Source organism: the organism of the source record quoted next, unplaced genomic scaffold (assembly GCF_019419815.1).
Source record: "Pyrus x bretschneideri cultivar Hongxiangsu unplaced genomic scaffold, Pyrus_bretschneideri_v1 Contig86, whole genome shotgun sequence".
Lineage (NCBI taxonomy): Eukaryota > Viridiplantae > Streptophyta > Magnoliopsida > Rosales > Rosaceae > Pyrus > Pyrus x bretschneideri.
The window spans coordinates 1,528,177-1,545,937 of NW_025999827.1; the positions used below are offsets into that span (position 1 = coordinate 1,528,177).

Here is a 17,761-nt window from a genome sequence, read left to right on the forward strand (position 1 = left end):
TATTTTAATTTTCGTCATTTTAAATTTTTTTTATTTCAAATAGAATAATAGAGTAATAATATCAATAGTAAAAAGGGGAGTCCAAGTGGTGTGTTGTGAGTTATGGATTAATTGATGAGTAATATTAAAAAGATTAAGTTTATAAATTTTATTTACAAATTTAATCTTATTATCTTTTAATAGTATTATCTTTGACCGATGGACTGATGAATTCAAAAAAGGGGGTTTGGAATTTGGATTCTCGTCGTGTCTCTCTCTTGGATGGGTGTCGACAAATAAGAGGTTCTTTGCCCCAAAAAAGAAGAAAAGGAAATAAGAGGTGAGTTTGTATGTTGTGACAAGAGGAGGCAGCAGGAGCCAATTGGCTGAAGGGGCCAACTCATGACATGTGTGACGACATAGGAGGTTATGGATGGGCTGGTGGGGACACTGCTACTACTGCGTCAGTCAACAATTGCGACACCCACCACCTCATGCTATCTCATATTTCGTCATCTGTTGCAGTCCTTAATTTATTAAAGCATCCTCTGAAGGTTCTATCTTTTACGAGGTTATTACATTTCAAGTTTTAGTGAGAATTTCATCTTAAATGGGCCGAAAAATTAAGACTAAATCCATCACCTAGGGTTAGCAATTTCTTTTTTTTAATAGCATAAAATGAGGCTACATCTAGCCCCAAAAAACAGTAGATTCTACAAAAAAGTAGCAACTTATGTGAGCAAAATTATATCATTTTCTCTCTACTTGCGAATACACTTATATTCTTCTTTATTCTTCTTTTAATTTTTTTTCTAACAGATTTTTCTTGCAATTTGGCTAATTAATGATTGTTTTAATATTCTTAAAAATTAAATTTTCAATTGATTTAACGTTCATTGGCATTGGTGAGTGAAATTTTCAATTTTTTTTTTTCAAATTGTATGATACTAATTTACCAATTGGTGCTAGGTAAATTGTTGTGTCGTACGTGAAAATTAAATTATTTCAGATGGCGAAGAGGGGGTTTGTATATTTCAACGGATGAGATTGAGATAAATTGTTGTGTTGGATTAGATTCTCTTATCTCAGAGTGCTAGATAAATTGTTGTGTTGGATTAGGTTCTTTTATCTCAATCTCATCCGTTGAAATATACAAACTCCTACCTCGTCCACTGAAATAATTCAAGTTTCACGTGCATTATTCAATTTTTTCAAACAGTTAAGTAATAAGTCACTATTTTTGGGGACGTTTGTTTTTCATTGTCTTTTGGTTGGAGTTGTGTATGATATTTTATATTGTGTGGTCCTCAAGGTCCTTTATTGTTTTGGGGTTTTTGATATTTTCCCTTCTTTTTTTCTTTTTTCTTTTTTTTTGTCAACATTGCACATTTATTAAGACCAACTTCAATGGTGGGCTAAAAGCCAAATTACCCCCCAAAATTTCCCTCCAAACCCACTCCAACCCAAGGGGAAATTTTGAGGTAAATGCTAAATGCTAAACCAATGCCAAATTCCCCTCGAAATTTAGCTCAGAAATCGGGGTGGACTCTACCCAATATTTATCGGAATTTAAATTTTTTTAGATTAAAATCTTTATAAAATTAATTTACGATAGTCTACATACTTATTTAAAAAAAAAAATAATTTAACAAAAAAAAAGACTAAGTTCATTCTTTAATAATCCAGGGCTAAAATTTTAGAGTAGAAAAACTATTTTTGGGCTAAAAGCTAAATTTTTCGGACGAAAAAAATTTAACTTTTAGCCCAACCATTGGAGATGGTCTAATAAGGAAAAACAATACAAAGAGAGAAAAGCGTAACAAAGGCAGCCCAAGATATTAAATGAACACAAAGTAGAAACCCTAGATCTAACAAAGAAACAAAGCAGCCCAAACCAAGACACCCGGAAGCCCAAGAATCTGTTTGCGGTTCCCATAAAACTCACAGCGAGCGGAACAGCGAAACTCTTTTCGCTGAGACCAATCATCAAACAGTTAAGCTACATACCCAAATGGGAGGCGGCGGCGGCAGAGGCAGAGGCGGTTCTCGCACTCAGCGACGCCACTTCCGTCAGAACAGAGAGAACGTTTGGAAGCGTCCCAAGTCTGATCCTTCCTCTGAAACCACCAATGAAAACAATGGCGAGAATCGTGGTTGGGAACCCTTTGCCACTCAAAACCCTGCATTCGATGAATACTATAAGGTGATATTAGATTCTATATACATATATATATATATATGTTTGTATGTTTATATATATGCATGTATGTTTTTGGAGTAAAAGTTTGTTTATTTTCTTCTTTTGGAAGTAAGTTATGGTCGTTATTTATTCGTGTGTGGAATGTGTTAATGGTGGTAGGAGCAAGGGATAGTGAGCCCAGAAGAGTGGGATGCGTTCATTGAAGTTCTTCGAAAGCCGTTGCCTGCTGCTTTTAGAATCAATTCAAGGTGATTGAAATAATGTCTTTTCTATGTGTTTTCATGTTTTAAATGCGGCTTACTTCTATGTGACACACAATTCTCAATTGAACTTATGTGGATATTGCAGTAGCCAATTTTGTTCGGATATCCGAAGGCAGTTAGAGGATGACTTTATGATCTCTCTGCAATCTGAGGTTGGTCTCTTGTAGGCTACTTTACAAATGAAATGTAGCGAAAAACTGTGCTGCATCATTTGGGTTTTGTTGTAAATTCTAAGGTATTTATGATTATATAATCTGTACTATTCCAGGTAAGTGAAGGGGGTGAACCACAGCCTATTAGGCCGTTGCCTTGGTATCCTGAGAATCTAGCTTGGCATTCGAATTTCTCTCGCATGCAGCTGAGGAAGAACCAAACACTTGAGAGGTAAATGATGTATTATGTGAGGATTCATTGTAGTTTGTACTGTTAAGTGGTAAATACATTCATAGAAACAAGTAATCTAGGCATTTGTTGATCTGTGATTATAATGGTAAAAGTTTTTCGGTCGGCTGATGGTGTTGGGGATTTTTACTACCACCTGTCCTGTAATTTTTAATCAAGATGAATGGCTGAGTGGACTCTTGTATTAACCACAGAGCTCCTATATGAATAATACTGATTTGTTGTTGTTGTTGTTGTTTGGATCGACCATAACTATTGTGATGGTTTCCAGGTTGATCCTTCTTCATTTTCTAACTTATATAGAATTTAACCAAATTCTCCATAATGGCATCAAGTTACTCTTTTTTGTTTCGATCTATCCCCCATTTTAATATTATTTCTGTGTGTTCATGGTTCTGATGGTATCAATATCTCAGGTTTCATGAGTTCTTAAAGCTTGAAAATGAGATTGGAAACATCACAAGACAGGAGGCCGTCAGCATGGTAGGCCTATGTTACATGCAGTCTGATCCTGAAATAATGCTGTATTATTCATTTATAAATTTTGGGCGTTTCAGTGCAAGTAGTTTACCTTATAGTAATGCTCAAGTATTCAGTTACACTATTTTAATTTTTTATGATACAGGTGCCTCCACTATTCCTTGATGTACGTCCAGATCATTTTGTACTTGATAGTAAGCAACTTATATTGCATTTACCCTTTTCCCCTTTCTCAAGCTGAAAATTTAGGAACCTAGTTGACCCAAATGATGAGACTTGAATCATGAGCGTCAAGTGAAAATCTAATCAGTTGTGTTCTATATGGTGTTTTCAAGCTTCTTGTCAGCATTGTGAGTGTTGGTGAAAAATGTAGTTTGGATTGGAGATGCATAATTCCTTGTGGGACTTCTTTTATTCTGAACACTCTGTTCTATGGTGTATTTTTCAAAATTTATAAGGAAAAATTGTTACCGTATTGATTGTGACAGGTCTTTTTTTTTTTTTTTTTCTCTTTTTTTTTTTTGCATTAAACACTAAACCTACTGCTTATTGACCGTCTGCTATAATTTTTCTCAGTGTGCGCTGCACCAGGTTCGAAAACATTCCAATTGCTTGAGATTATACACCGATCAATGAAACCAGGATCCCTACCTGATGGATTGGTATGGTTCCTTTTAATTATATACTTTTTCACATTCCTTATATCAGTTAGTGTTTTCCCTTCATGTGCCATGGATTTTCCCTCATTTAACCATTTATGATTCTGGTTCCTTGTTTTATTGGCTCATTAATTAGGTTGTAGCAAATGATCTTGATGTCCAAAGATGTAATCTACTCATCCATCAAACAAAACGAATGTGCACAGCCAACTTGATAGTCACAAATCATGAGGCTCAGCACTTTCCTGGCTGCCGGGCAAAGTCTACTGCTTCCGAAATAGGAGCTGAAATGGAGCCACCCATCAGCCAACTTGTGTTTGATCGTGTTTTATGTGATGTTCCTTGCAGTGGAGATGGTACCCTTCGCAAGGCTCCTGATATATGGAGGAAATGGTATAACTTTTATTTTTTCAGTCACTATTTTTCTTTTGGCAGGTTGATGAGATTTGTTTTGCTTATGTACAGGCATGCTGGATTGGGCAATGGGGTTCATCCTCTACAAATTCAAATAGCTATGCGAGGTATTTTCATGAAAAGCAATTTCTCATAGTTTCTGTATGGCTTATTTTTTGCAATGGCCCCTGGACTCGAACTTAATCTCCCTTTCCCCCCTGAAACAAAAATAACACCACCTAACCCCCTGAAACTCAAGTTTTGTTCTGCTCTACATGAATGCTGCTAAGTTGCTTACGTGGCACACATGTGGGACCTCTCGCACCAATAATATGACGCCACATGGATTAGATATTAAATCAAAATTTTGAATTAAGTCATAAAGAAATTATTTAAAAAATAGAAAGTTAAATAAAAATAGATTGAGAGGAGGAGGAGAAGAGATCAGAGGGAGGGGAGTGTTAAGGGAGACCAGGCCAAAGCGATAGGGGCGGACCATTCGTCGATGACACGTGTTTGGCTTTAGCAACCGCTTGTCAGGGGGAAAATGAGATCAAAATTCAAGTTCCAGGGGGCATACCAAAAAATAAGCCTTTCTGTATATTTTCATGGCTCTATGCTTAGCTTCCTAGTATATTCTCATATGTTATATTGTTTATCCTAGGTTTATCATTGCTTAAAGTTGGTGGAAGAATGGTGTACTCTACCTGCTCTATGAATCCAGTTGAGAATGAAGCCGTGGTTGCTGAGGTAATATGTTTGGTTATTTTCTTACAAAATATTTAACTTAGAACTTGATTGGTTGAAAGATTGTATTTTATAAGCGGCAACAGCATGGTTTATCCATACAATTGAAGAGGCCTTGTAGGCCATGGTAGTTAGCCTTGGAATGCCAACCATGCAACTGTTGTTTCTTCTAGTTCTCTTGACTTTGTTCACTTCTTGCAAACTGATTAGTGGATTGGAACACTTCTTCACCTTCATATGATTAATTGATTTTATGGATTTGTTTATTTGGTCACTCTGTTTCAGCTTTATGTTTTAGCTTTTAATTGAAGTATTATCTTTATGATGAAATAGTACATGGGTAAACATTTTGTTTTAGTTTGATGCTTTTGACCTTGCTATGAGTGGCAGAGTTTCATAATTTTTTGTTGTGCTTCTTTATTCTTTTGTTTGGATGACCTTGCTATGAGTGGTAAATTACATCTTTTTTATTTTGAGAAAGTGTTCCTTTTTATAGTCCGACTTTCCATGGATTGTGGTCATTGCGCTATTTGACCACTGTGTCCTTTTTTTTTTTTTGGCAGATTTTGCGGAGAGGTGGTGGGTCTGTTGAGCTTATTGATGTCTCTAGTGAGCTGCCTCAACTTGTTCGAAGGCCAGGTCTTAAAAAATGGAAGGTCGGTGTTAGATTTACCATTTTTATGGTAGTACTGTATAGTGAAAGCTTGATGTGCACAACATATTATTGAATAAGAATTGTTTCCTTAGTTTGTGTAACATAGGTTTGTTTCTGATTACTGAATGTGATCATGCTGATATCACTTTTAGTGCTATTGTTATGCTGGTGCTCTGAAAATTGTCTGATCTAACCGTTGATTGTGTCATGTATTCACTACACTAATATAAAACTGTAATAAGGTATATTTTCCATAAATAATTCTGATGTCAAGGAGAAGATATCACAAATTTCCATTCTTCTCCTGATAAAAGCTGCAGGGGTTAAGAAATCCTTTTGCAATCAATGCATTATATTGCACCATCAATGTTAGGTGAAGCCATTTTATTTTACTCTTGCTGCGTGGTTATGTATAAATTGAGTCAACATTGTAATTATTTGTCTTTAATACATATATAGCTATCTTCATAGCATAGTAAAATAAGTCTATAAGGATAGTGGTCTCAATTGCAATATTTTGTCCAAACATCACCTACTGTGTTGCAAGTTGCAGCGTCAGTAATAAATCCATATTCATTCAACAATGCAGATACGTGACAAGGGTAGGTGGTTAGCTTCCCACAAAATGGTCAGCAAATATCGCAAAAGTGTCATTGTTCCCAGCATGTTTCCTTCTGGAAGAAGCTTTACGGAACAAATGGATGCTAATGGTAGTATGGAAGTGGGAGAAAAGCATGAGAATGGTGGAAATGTTGAAGATGCATTGCAGTCAACTGATGATCCTGCAACTGTAGCCAATGAACAAGAGGAGGAAGTTTCTGATTTTCCACTAGAACGCTGCATGAGGATAGTCCCGCATGATCAAAACGGAGGAGCTTTCTTCATTGCTGTCTTCCACAAACATTCTGCTTTGCCAGGTGAGTTCAAGTTTCTGCAAAGAGTTGAAGTGCTCTGATTTAGTATGCCTGTGCTAAAATGTTAGCTTTACTGTATTTTGTCTTCTTATATGGGTATGAAGGGGTTGTTTGCATCGTACATAGAAAACGCATCTCTGTTTTACCTCAATCCTAATGCTGAAAATATTTATGACCTCAAACAACTTACCCCATTATTCTCTTCTCTCATTTGGTTAATGCTCTTTCACCTAATAAATTCTTTTCAAAGATATTTAGGAGAAAAAGAGTACACCTTAAAAAGAATTTAAAATAAAATGATGTGTCACACATAAATTGGGTTATAGTGTCAATTAGATATTGCTGCCCGCACAATGCGGGATTAAAAATTGTAAGAGATTTTGTTTGACTTTGAAAATCTGAAAATTTGAGTCATAGAAGATTAACATTATTTACATTGAAATCTTTAGGAAGATTTTTTTCATACAAAAGATTTAATCAATACAGTCCACATACAAAAAATCGTAGAACTCTTGGCTATCTACATAAAAAAATATAAAAAAAAAAAAAAAAAATTAGATCTAGACCTTCCACTTGATTGTGGTTTTTGATCAATAGTAGATCTTATATACAAAAGATTACGAAACGTTGGGTTATTTACATGCAAAAAATATTAGGGAATGTTGTTTCATTTATCTTGAGAAAATATGACCGAAATTGTTCACTGGAGCACCAAAAGTTTTCCTCCAGTACTCTTGATTGTCAGGAAAGCTGCCTAGGCAAAGAAATAAAATGAAATTACATGCAATTATTTTATACACCAACAAATTTATACTATAAAGAAAGTAAGAATAAAGTATGACCACCTAGTCATTTATTTATTTATTTTGTGGAAAGGAATCTGGTTTATACCAGTTGGAGAGAACTTTTTTTCAGTGATTTAATAGGCTCTTATTTAGAACAGTGCAATCTAATATTTAGTTAGTAGGTGATGTTAAATATTTTGGAGGTGTGAATATTGAGATCTATGTTATTACTAAACAAACAATCTAAAAATCAAGTTAACACCCATGGATTTATCCACTGTATTCTCAAGAGGACCTAATTCACTTCTTCATTCTACCTAACATGTATAACACTTAACATTTCACATGGAGCCTAAAACAATAGAACAATATAAGAAATGGTAGAAATCAAACGTGAATTTTGAAAGCCTAAACTAATACAAATTAGAAGACATGACATTAAATTAATTGGTAGATTGAAGCCTAACCAGGTTGAGAGTGAAGCTTGTTCTGTGCAAAAAGTCATAGAAGGTACGACTCTAAACACTCGAGTTAGAAGGGATCTCTATGAACAATGAATAGGTAAGGAAAACACTGGCAGAAACGCTTAAAAGAATTAATCTAGTATCATTTACATGAAAGGGAAAAAAATTGAAAAAGCTTACTGCTTTTCTCATCCAAACTAAAGGCATAGCAAGATTGCGTCCTTGCAGTGACGTCAGTTTTCAGCTCCAATAGAAATGAAATTTTGAATAAAATTGCACGATTAAAATTGTTTTTTTAACCTTCTTCATAGCCCTGAAATTATACAACTATTATTATTTTCCCTGATAGTTCTCATTTACACCTTTCTTGGAATTACACAACTAATGTTTTTTTCCCTAGTCCTCATTTGTAACTTGGACATATCAATTAGAGTAGTTAAAATTATCCATATGCCAAGCAAACCAAGATAAAGAGCTCATTTTACAGGAATATGAGTGTACCAACATCAACAAAAACACTATAAAACATTAGTGGAGCATAATTGAGACTTCACTTGCCAAAACAAAAGAAAAAGAAAACAAACTTACAATAATTCAGTCTTCAATCCTGAGGTCCTACTGCTGAAAGAACCAAATCTCAATGCGAGGTTTTTGCAATTTCCTAAAAAATACAAATAAAAAGTCAAAACCCTAGTAAAAAAAGTAATCGAGCTGCGAGCTTTCTTTTTTTTGAGAAGAAACTATAACATTTTATTATAAAAGAAAAGTGAAATACACAGAAGTGGATAAGAAATCCACCAAGAACAGAACAAGAAAATCTCTCAAGAGGATCTAATTACAAGTAGGAAAACCTCAACCAAAATCACTTTACAACTGCTAACATATCCCACAATATGTGAGAAAGAGAGTAATTCTTAAAATCATTTGAAACTGAAGCCCAGAGGGCTGCCCAATAACTTACTCTTCCCCATAGATCTGCTACCCCCACACCAGTATAATCCTCAAAAATTCTTTTGTTACGCTCTAACCAAATGTTCCAAAAAACTGCCGACACCAGACAACCCCACAAAGCTTTAGCTTTCCTCCCAATTCCTAGAGCCTCAAAATTGGTGCTTAGAAGCTCGAAACAACCCTTTGGAATGACCCAACTAACTCTAACCTCCTGAAACAATTTCCACCACAGTTGAATCGTGTAAGAACAATGAAGAAAAATTGTGGTTAACACTCTCCTCCTTAGCTTTACACAAACTGCACCAATGGGGAGAGAAGCAAATAAAAGGACTTCTCCTTTGAATTTGATCACAAGTGTTGAGCTTCCCAATAGCCCCTAGCCACACAAGAACTTTGACCTTCGGAGGAACTTTTGATTTCCAAATCTGAGAAGAGGGTGGAAAATGTTGCACAATCCCATTGTTGCTCAAGAAAGAGCGATAGGATTTGCAAGTGGACAATCCTGATAATTCTAGTTTCCACCTTCTGTCATCCGCTCTTGATTGAGAGAAGCGAACATTTTCCACTTTCTGTAATAAGCTAGCCGCCTCTTCTATCTCCACCTCATTCAAATTTCTCCTGAAATCAAAATTCCAGCTCAAAGAATTGATAGAAAGATCCACAAAACTTGAGATGTTCTGGTTGTGCATTCTCGATAGCAAGAATAATCTAGGATATTGTTCTTTCAATGGTCCCCCTTCCAACCAACCATCCTCCCAAAACCTCACCCTCTCCCCGTTGCCCACCTCAAACTTGCAACATTGTAGAAATGATTGGAGACCACACGAAATATCTTTCAAGGGGCTGCGACTTGAACCCCGCAATGGAGGATTTGCATTCCACCCATTATCTTGCAGCCCATACTTGCTTCTTATCACCTTGTGCCAGAGAGAATTTGGTTCCTTTGGGAATCTCCACAAACACTTAGCCAGTAACGCTTCATTCTGATTCCTCAAATTCCCCACACCTAAACCCCCTTCCTCCTTACTTTTAATAACTATCTCCCATTTTACCAGGTGGTTTTTCTTTCCCTCCTCCACCCCCTCCCAAAGAAACCCTTTCATTAGTTTTTCTAGGCGTCCAATCACCTCGCAAGGGATTTTGAACAAGGACGTGTAGTAGATTGGCAAGCTTCCCAAAACAGATTGAATCAAAGTTAATCTACCTCCTCTGGATAAGAAGGCCATCTTCCAACTTTGAAGTCTTTTTTCCATTTTTTTCTACCACTGGATCCCAAAACATAAGTGCTCTTGGCCTACCCCCAAGCTGGAGACCCAAGTACTTTATTGGGCAACTACCCACCTCACAACCCCAAGAATCTGCCATCATTTTTAATTTTTCACAATCTGAGTTTATTCCAGCCAGAGAACACTTTGCTTTGTTGATTTTCAACCCTGAAACAGTACAAAATAAATTGAGCACCTCTAATAAATTGTTCCAAACTTCCTCATCTTCCGCCAAGAAGAAAATGGTATCATCAGCAAATTGAAGATGAGAGATCTCCACCCTTTCTTGCCCAATGCCTAAACCTTTGATCATATGGTTTTCTTGAGCCTTCTCCATTAATCTACTCAAGACATCCACTACTAAGGTAAAAAGAAAAGGTGACAATGGGTCGCCTTGTCTCAAACCTCTTGAAGCATGAAATTTTCCCCTAGGCCTCCCATTGATCGAAACGGAGAAATTTGCAGAATTTAGACATCCCTACACCCATTTCCTCCATCTATTGCCAAAGCCTTTTCTTTGTAAAACTTCATCTAAAAATCTCCACTCAACATGATCATAAGCCTTTTCAAAATCGATTTTGAACACCAATCCCTCCTCTTTCTTCCGCCTCACCTCTTCTACCACCTCATTTGCAATAAGGACAACATCCAAAATTTGTCGGCCTTTAACAAAAGCTCCTTGACGTGGAGAGATTGTGCCGCCCATAACCTCCCTTAATCTTGAAGCTAGGGTTTTCGCCACAATTTTGTATAAACCAGTAACTAGGCTTATAGCCCTGTAGTCCGTCACTTTCAAAGAATCTGACTTTTTCAGAATTAGACAAATAAATGTTTCATTTGTCACCGCATTTATTATCCCGGCCTCAAAGAACTCCTCCATGACCTTCAAAATATCCACTTTCAAGAATTCCCAACAATGTTGAAACATTTGCAAGGAATAACCATGTGGTCCTGGCGATTTATCCCTTCCACAATCAAAGACTGCTCTTTGTACTTCCGATTCCTCAAAAGGCCTCTCAAGCCAAGCTGCCTCAGATTCACTTATTGAGGCCCAATTGATGCCTTCCAAGCCCCAACATGCCTCTTCGTTGCTACTAAACAGGGACTTGAAGAAGTGAACAATATGTTTTTCTATCTCTTCTGCATCCTCTACCACTCCCCTGTCATCCATTTCCAACCTTTCTATATAGTTTCTCTTCCTTCTCCCACTTGCTATTCTATGGAAAAATTTAGTATTACCGTCCCCTTCTTTAGCCCATTCCACTTTACCTTTCTGTCTCCACTTCACTTCTTCCTTATAAGCCAGATCTTCCACAAGGAAAAGTAACTCTTCCTTCTTTCTTTTAGCAGCAACATCTAGCCCTTCCAACCCTTCTCTCCTATCTAAATCCTCTATGCTAGCCTCAACATCCTTAATTTGTTTGTCGACATCACCGAAAATTTCCTTACTCCATCTTTGCAACTTTCTTTTGATAGCTTTTAACTTGTACAAAAATTTATAACCCTCCCAACCCTCCACCTGCTCAGATTACCACCTTTGTTTGAAATTGTTCCTGAAATCTGGGTGTTGTAGCCACATGTTTTCGAATCTGAAAGGACTTGGCCCCCATTTCACCTTGTTAGTATTTACTTGGATTGGACAATGATCAGAAGTGACCCTTGCCAAAGCCATTTGTCTTACCTCTCTTCACAACCTACTAAGAACAAAAATCTGTCTAACCTCCGACACATAGGTTCTTCTCTGAAGTTTGACCAAGTAAATTGAGCATGGAGCAACTCCAGATCCTTGAGTTCTGTATCTTGGATGAAATCGTTAAAATTTCTCATGCTTGTAGTCATCCTTCCCCCATTTGATTTCTCATTTACAAATCTCACCACGTTAAAATCTCCTCCTACACACCGTCTTGGTCCGCAAAGACCGTAAAGGCCAGCCATTTCTTCCCAGAACTCCCTTCGCTCTCTATTTTTGCAGGGACCATAAACACCAGATAGCCACCATTCCAACCCATTGAGGGCTTTAATTTTTATGGAGACAGAGAAAGCTCCAACCAAAGATTCAATAACTGAGATGTGTTTGGTGTTCCAAATCACATCTATACCCCCAGATCTTCCTTGAGCAAGGGCATAAATCCACTCTTTAAATCTGCTTCCCCAAACACTAGCCACAAGCGACTTGTCAATTGATTCTTTCTTTGTTTCTTGTAAGATAATGATATCAGGCTTTAAGCGCCTGAACTGCTGTTTCAAAATCAACCTCTTCTGCCTACTTCCCAATCCTCTAACATTCCATCTAATTATCTTCATTAAATCTGACAATGCCCCTTTGAATTTTCTTTTCTTCCTTGTTTCCACCCACAAGCTTGCTAACATTGACTTTCCCAGTATTCCTTTCATGAAATAAAGACCTTTTCAGTGGCACCAAAGAAACTTTCATATTTGACATGAATTTGGTGGTTCGATTTTGTGCTTCATGTTTGACTGATACGCAAGCCGACCTTTTCCTCCTGCTGTACTTTAACAGTTTCTTGTTTTTTCCAATATCCTTGTATTCAACTTGTTCCACAACGTCTAAATCTGCTATATGATGCGACTGAGAAGTTACCTCATCCAACGTCGTCCTTGTTTCCATGGTTGTATCAGTGAAGAGATTGTGAAACACATCGTTAAAGCGATCAAAAACATCGAAGGTTTCTTTTTCGTCTTGTGACGAATCACCAAGCTCCTCCTCTGAATCTGATGATTGTGGCATGTATTCGTCTTCAACAAACTCTGACAATTGAGAATAATCCAGACCAAGATCCTCTGTCAACCTCATCCTTTGTTTAGATGATTCCTCCTCAATCAACCTGCCCGATGGGCTTATTGGAACTTCATCGACATCACTCTCCTTTTCTTCCATCTGTTCACAAACAGTATTTAAGAAAGTGAGATTGGGAGATTGAATTTCCTTCAGTTTGCGCCTCTCGAAAGGAGTCTGATAAGATCCGAACTCATCTGGAAGAAAATGCTTCAGTCTTTTTCCACATTTATGAGATTCGCCTAATCTCCCAAGGAAATTCAATTTGAAACAAATTGGGGTTCTTCTTGAAACACCAACCTGATGACAAACTCAGATGACAAAATCAACATGATATTAGATAATACATTGCACTGATTATAAAGCTTCATTATCACATTTAATACCAATAACGATGATTAAAATATGATATTGAGAAACATAATACAAAAATGAAATCTGATATTTAAATTGATTGGCCTATCTGATGTTTATTCAGTTCAAGTATCAATTCAAATATCAAATAGTGTTTCAAATATTAGAAGAGCTCTGTTATGCAATCTACAATTTGTGAACAGAGAAGTTACGAAAATACCATTTGAAGGTTCTGCCCTGTAAAATGTTAGTACTTCACTTCAATTTGGTAGGTGCATCCGCGTGTGTACCTGCAGTTTTGAAATTGGCCTGCTTTTGCAGAAGTGCCCAAAATTCAAGGGTTACTCAATTTCATTTTTGAAAGACATTATGTAATTATGATAATAGTTAAGTGTATTATCAGAAATTCTTAACCATAATAACGATGAAATGACAATATGCATAGATTCATATTAGATGATTTGAACATATTAACAGATGATTCAAGTTAAAACCTGCAACATAACTATTTGTTTAATTAGAACATGAATCAAAGCTAACTGTTGCAATTCATGTTTGGATATAATATTTATAGGAATTATATTCAATTCAAATGATCTATGAATTTGCAAAAACATAACACAAGATGATAACATTTAATATGTTATTATGCTTATTAAATTAACTAAATAATATTAGGAACTCTATTGATTTACTTGGTAATCATTTGGTTCTCACATGCAAAATAAAACAGGCAACATGGCAAACCACATGGTTTAGATTTTAACCCAGAGCTTAGAATAATATGAACTATATAGAACACAAAAAAGATATATATGTGTATATACAGACACACACACACATATAGGGAAAAAAGAGATGAAGATATACATATTTTTAGCAATCTTTGAAGAAGCTATAAGTTTTGTCCACTTCTTGAGGTCGATCCTTGATTTAGAATCTTATGTAGGCTAGGAGGAAGGGCTATCTCCCAAATTTTAAGCGACAGATATATTATTGATGTCGAACTCATAACCCTACTATAAAAGAACCTTCTAAGAAAGAACAACGATGGGGTAGCTATTCCACTTTGTAGCCAGTTAGTTTGTTCAATTTATCTTTGCTTTAATAAAGCCTCTAAAAGTAAGTTTTGAGGATTGTAGTTCACACTGTAATCTCATATGAGTGAGAGAGAGAGAGAGAGAGAGAGAGAGAGAGAGAGAGAACTTGTTCAATTTATTGGCAAGCTTCAAAGGCTAAATTTGCTGGAGCCCTTCTCCTCTTCAGGACCTTGTTCTGCATCTGAAAATCTTCCTTTGGCCCCTCTTTATTGCCGTTATGTATATTTTTTTCTTACATACAGATATATATAACTGAGATGCAAATCAGAAGGAATGTGGATGTACAAATCACATGAGAATTGAATTGATAAGTGCATAGTAGCCAAAATCCCTAAAAAAATTGGAATATACAAACAAAAAATTCCAAACGGAAAAAACCAAGGAAATTCGAAAAGGAGGATGGTCAGTATATGTGTTTTAGCAATCAATCTATATTTGAAGCAATGAAAAAAAATAGCATATGACATGAGCTATCATAAATTAAAATTATCAACAATCTCCTCTATCTTGCTCAAATAATTTGTATCTAGTAACTTTAGAATACCTGTTCCCATTACGAAACATAGAGAAACTACAAACCATAATAAATACATTGAAATACGCAAATATGCAGCAAATCCCTCAAGCAATTAAGAAAAAAAATGCCTCTTAAATCAACCACCAAATAAATTAACAATTGTCTCCATGAAAGAAGTAAAATGGATAAAAAGATACTTGGTTTCATTCAAAACAATTCCAAGTCCACTGCATTTCGTTCAAAACAGTTCAAATTCCACAACCCCTCGAGCAATTGGGGTTGTAAGTTACGTAATCGGATGGCTGCATCCAAACGAAGAGCTTCAATCAATTAAAGTCAACAGAATATCAATAATTAATCTAAAAAACAAAAAAATAAAAAAAAATAAAAAAAAAATCAAATAAATGAACACTAGGGGTCTGAGGACTGTAAAATCTGAGACCAAAAAAAAAGAAATTTTGGGGATTTTTTTTTTTGGAAGAATGGAAGAGCCCTGGCTTTTCCATCCTTCTTGCCTTCCACGATGAGCAACCCATGTATAGGAGGGGCAAATAAGTAAATCTACTGTTCAACACACGTTAAAAAGCTCAGAATGAGTACCAAATAAAGGGAAAACTCATCAAATCACTGTTAATGATCAGTGTTGGGGAAATTGAGTTTGAGAAGCATTCATGCAAAGGAAATTTGATCACAAATTGAAAAAAAAAAATAAAGGTGAGAGAGAGACGAACCTTCTTGCGGAGGCCAGGGGGTTTGGGTTTTGAGAGAGAGCTGGAGAAATCCATTCTGGAAGCAAATGGAAGAGCCCCTGCTTTTCCATCCTTCTTGCCTTCCACGATGAGCAGCACGTGTATAGGAGGGGCAAATAGGTAAATCTACTGTTCAACACATGTTAAAAAGCTCAGGATGAGTACCAAATAAAGGGAAAACTCGTCAAATCACTGTTAATGAACAGTGTTGGGGAAACTGAGTTTTAGTATATATAATGTGTCGCCTGTAGTTTTGTTTAGGATTTGAAGAAAGGCATGTGCTGCCAGCTTTTGTGATCTGTTTATATTTATTTTAATTTGGTTTCCTCTTTCCCCTTCATTGAGCAGCCACTCAGGGGAAACCTAGTAGTCCTAAAGGGGACTTGGACTCGAGAAATGATGAGCTGGAGGTGGAATTACAAAATCAGGGTAACCAAGATACAAATGGGATAGTGGTTAGTTTGGCAGATGGTACAGATGAGGCTTTTTCAGAAGCAGCTTCAGAGGCAGGGTTTATTAAGGATGAACTAGATGGGGTGTCTTTGGAACTCGATCCTTCTGTCACACTTGAAGAAAATGTATCGGAGAAAGCCGAAGAGCCTGTTGATGAGGAAATTGATTCCAAAAAAGCTGGAGGAAAGAGAAAGAAGCAGTGTCAAGGCAAGTGGAGAGGAGTTGACCCTGTTGTTTTCTTTAAAGATGAAGCTACCATCAATAGCATAAAGACATTCTATGGCATTGATGAATCGTTTCCCTTCAATGACCACCTTGTTACAAGAAACACCGATGCTAATCATGTGAAGAGAATTTACTACATCTCAAAGTCGGTCAAAGATGTTCTTGAGCTGAATTTCTCCGTTGGACAGCAACTTAAGATAACATCCATTGGGCTTAAGATGTTTGTGAGTATTTTAAATATAAATTTGTTTTTTTCGTCTTTTAAAAAAATGCTGTTATATGATTCGAGTTTCTAGATATGTGATCAAAGAAGGTTCTACAAAATTGTCATGCCTATAGATAGGTTGATCACTTTCTAAATCCCATAGCGTAAGTGTGTTTAAAATTAATACAATGAGCGAAACAAGTAGTGCAGTGCCTACTGTTTCGGTGTAGTGGATTCCAAGTTGGTCATACATATGATTTTCATCCTAGGATTCTCATGCTTTGAAGCTAGAGATTCTGGTAAAGCCCGGGACTGATGAACAAAAGTTTTTTCTACATTCTGGAGCTACCTTTAAATATTCCATAACAGTCATTCTCTAATTTATTCTCGCTCTGAACAGGAACGACAGACTGCAAGAGAAGGCAATTTGGCACCTTGTTTATTCCGGATATCATCAGAAGGGTTGCCACTAATTCTTCCATACATCACCAAACAGATTCTATGTGCATCCCTTGTGGACTTTAAGCATCTTCTTGAGTATAAATCTATCAAGTTTGCTGATTTTGTTGATTCTGAGTTTGGTCAGAAGGCATCAGGCATAATGTCAGGATGCTGTGTGATAGTTTTGAGTAAAGGTATATAGCATCATTTGTTCAGGGACCAGAAGTGCAGATTCATTGTATTTTTTTTTTTCTTCTTTTTTTACACCTACGTAAACTTTATATCTGCAGATGGCAAAGCCACGTCGGGTCCTATTGAAGTAGAGGAGTCAACAATAGCCATTGGATGCTGGAAAGGTAGGTCGAGTTTGTCTGTGATGGTCACTGCAATTGACTGCCAAGAACTGCAAGAAAGGCTTTTGGCACGCATTGAAACCGAGAAGGGACCTTTGGGGAAGAAAAACGAGCCTTCTAATGTCAACGGGTATGAGGTACAGGACATGAAGCGATAACTTCATCGGAGGATTAAGCGATAACTTCTGTAATCCCAGAGTTGCATTGTTGTACTCTAATTAGATAATTTAATACAACATTGGATTTTCCTTTTTAACATCGAAATATTTTTCGTATTTCAGGCCGGTTTTTGGCGAATTTTTATTTTTGTCTATGACATTGTTCAACGAGATTAATCATTCTCATTCATTATTTCTTCTTTTCTTGTTTTGGTTGTGTTTTGTGGCAAGTGCTATACTCAGGTCATGGGT

The 17,761-nt window shown here is 36.5% G+C and overlaps 1 protein-coding gene across 1 annotated transcript; it reads left to right on the forward strand.

Moving 5' to 3' along the window:
* Positions 1–1,878: 1,878 nt before the first annotated feature.
* On the forward strand, positions 1,879–17,709 carry LOC103936336 (RNA cytosine-C(5)-methyltransferase NSUN2). The gene is made up of 15 exons (XM_009346173.3): positions 1,879–2,182; positions 2,339–2,427; positions 2,528–2,594; positions 2,711–2,826; positions 3,261–3,327; positions 3,470–3,518; positions 3,901–3,986; positions 4,120–4,376; positions 4,449–4,504; positions 5,041–5,126; positions 5,687–5,779; positions 6,368–6,695; positions 16,023–16,576; positions 16,958–17,192; positions 17,289–17,709. Exons 1-15 carry the CDS (start codon positions 1,991–1,993, stop codon positions 17,507–17,509), a joined length of 2,496 nt encoding a protein of 831 aa, XP_009344448.1. The 5' UTR covers positions 1,879–1,990; the 3' UTR covers positions 17,510–17,709.
* Positions 17,710–17,761: the final 52 nt, after the last annotated feature.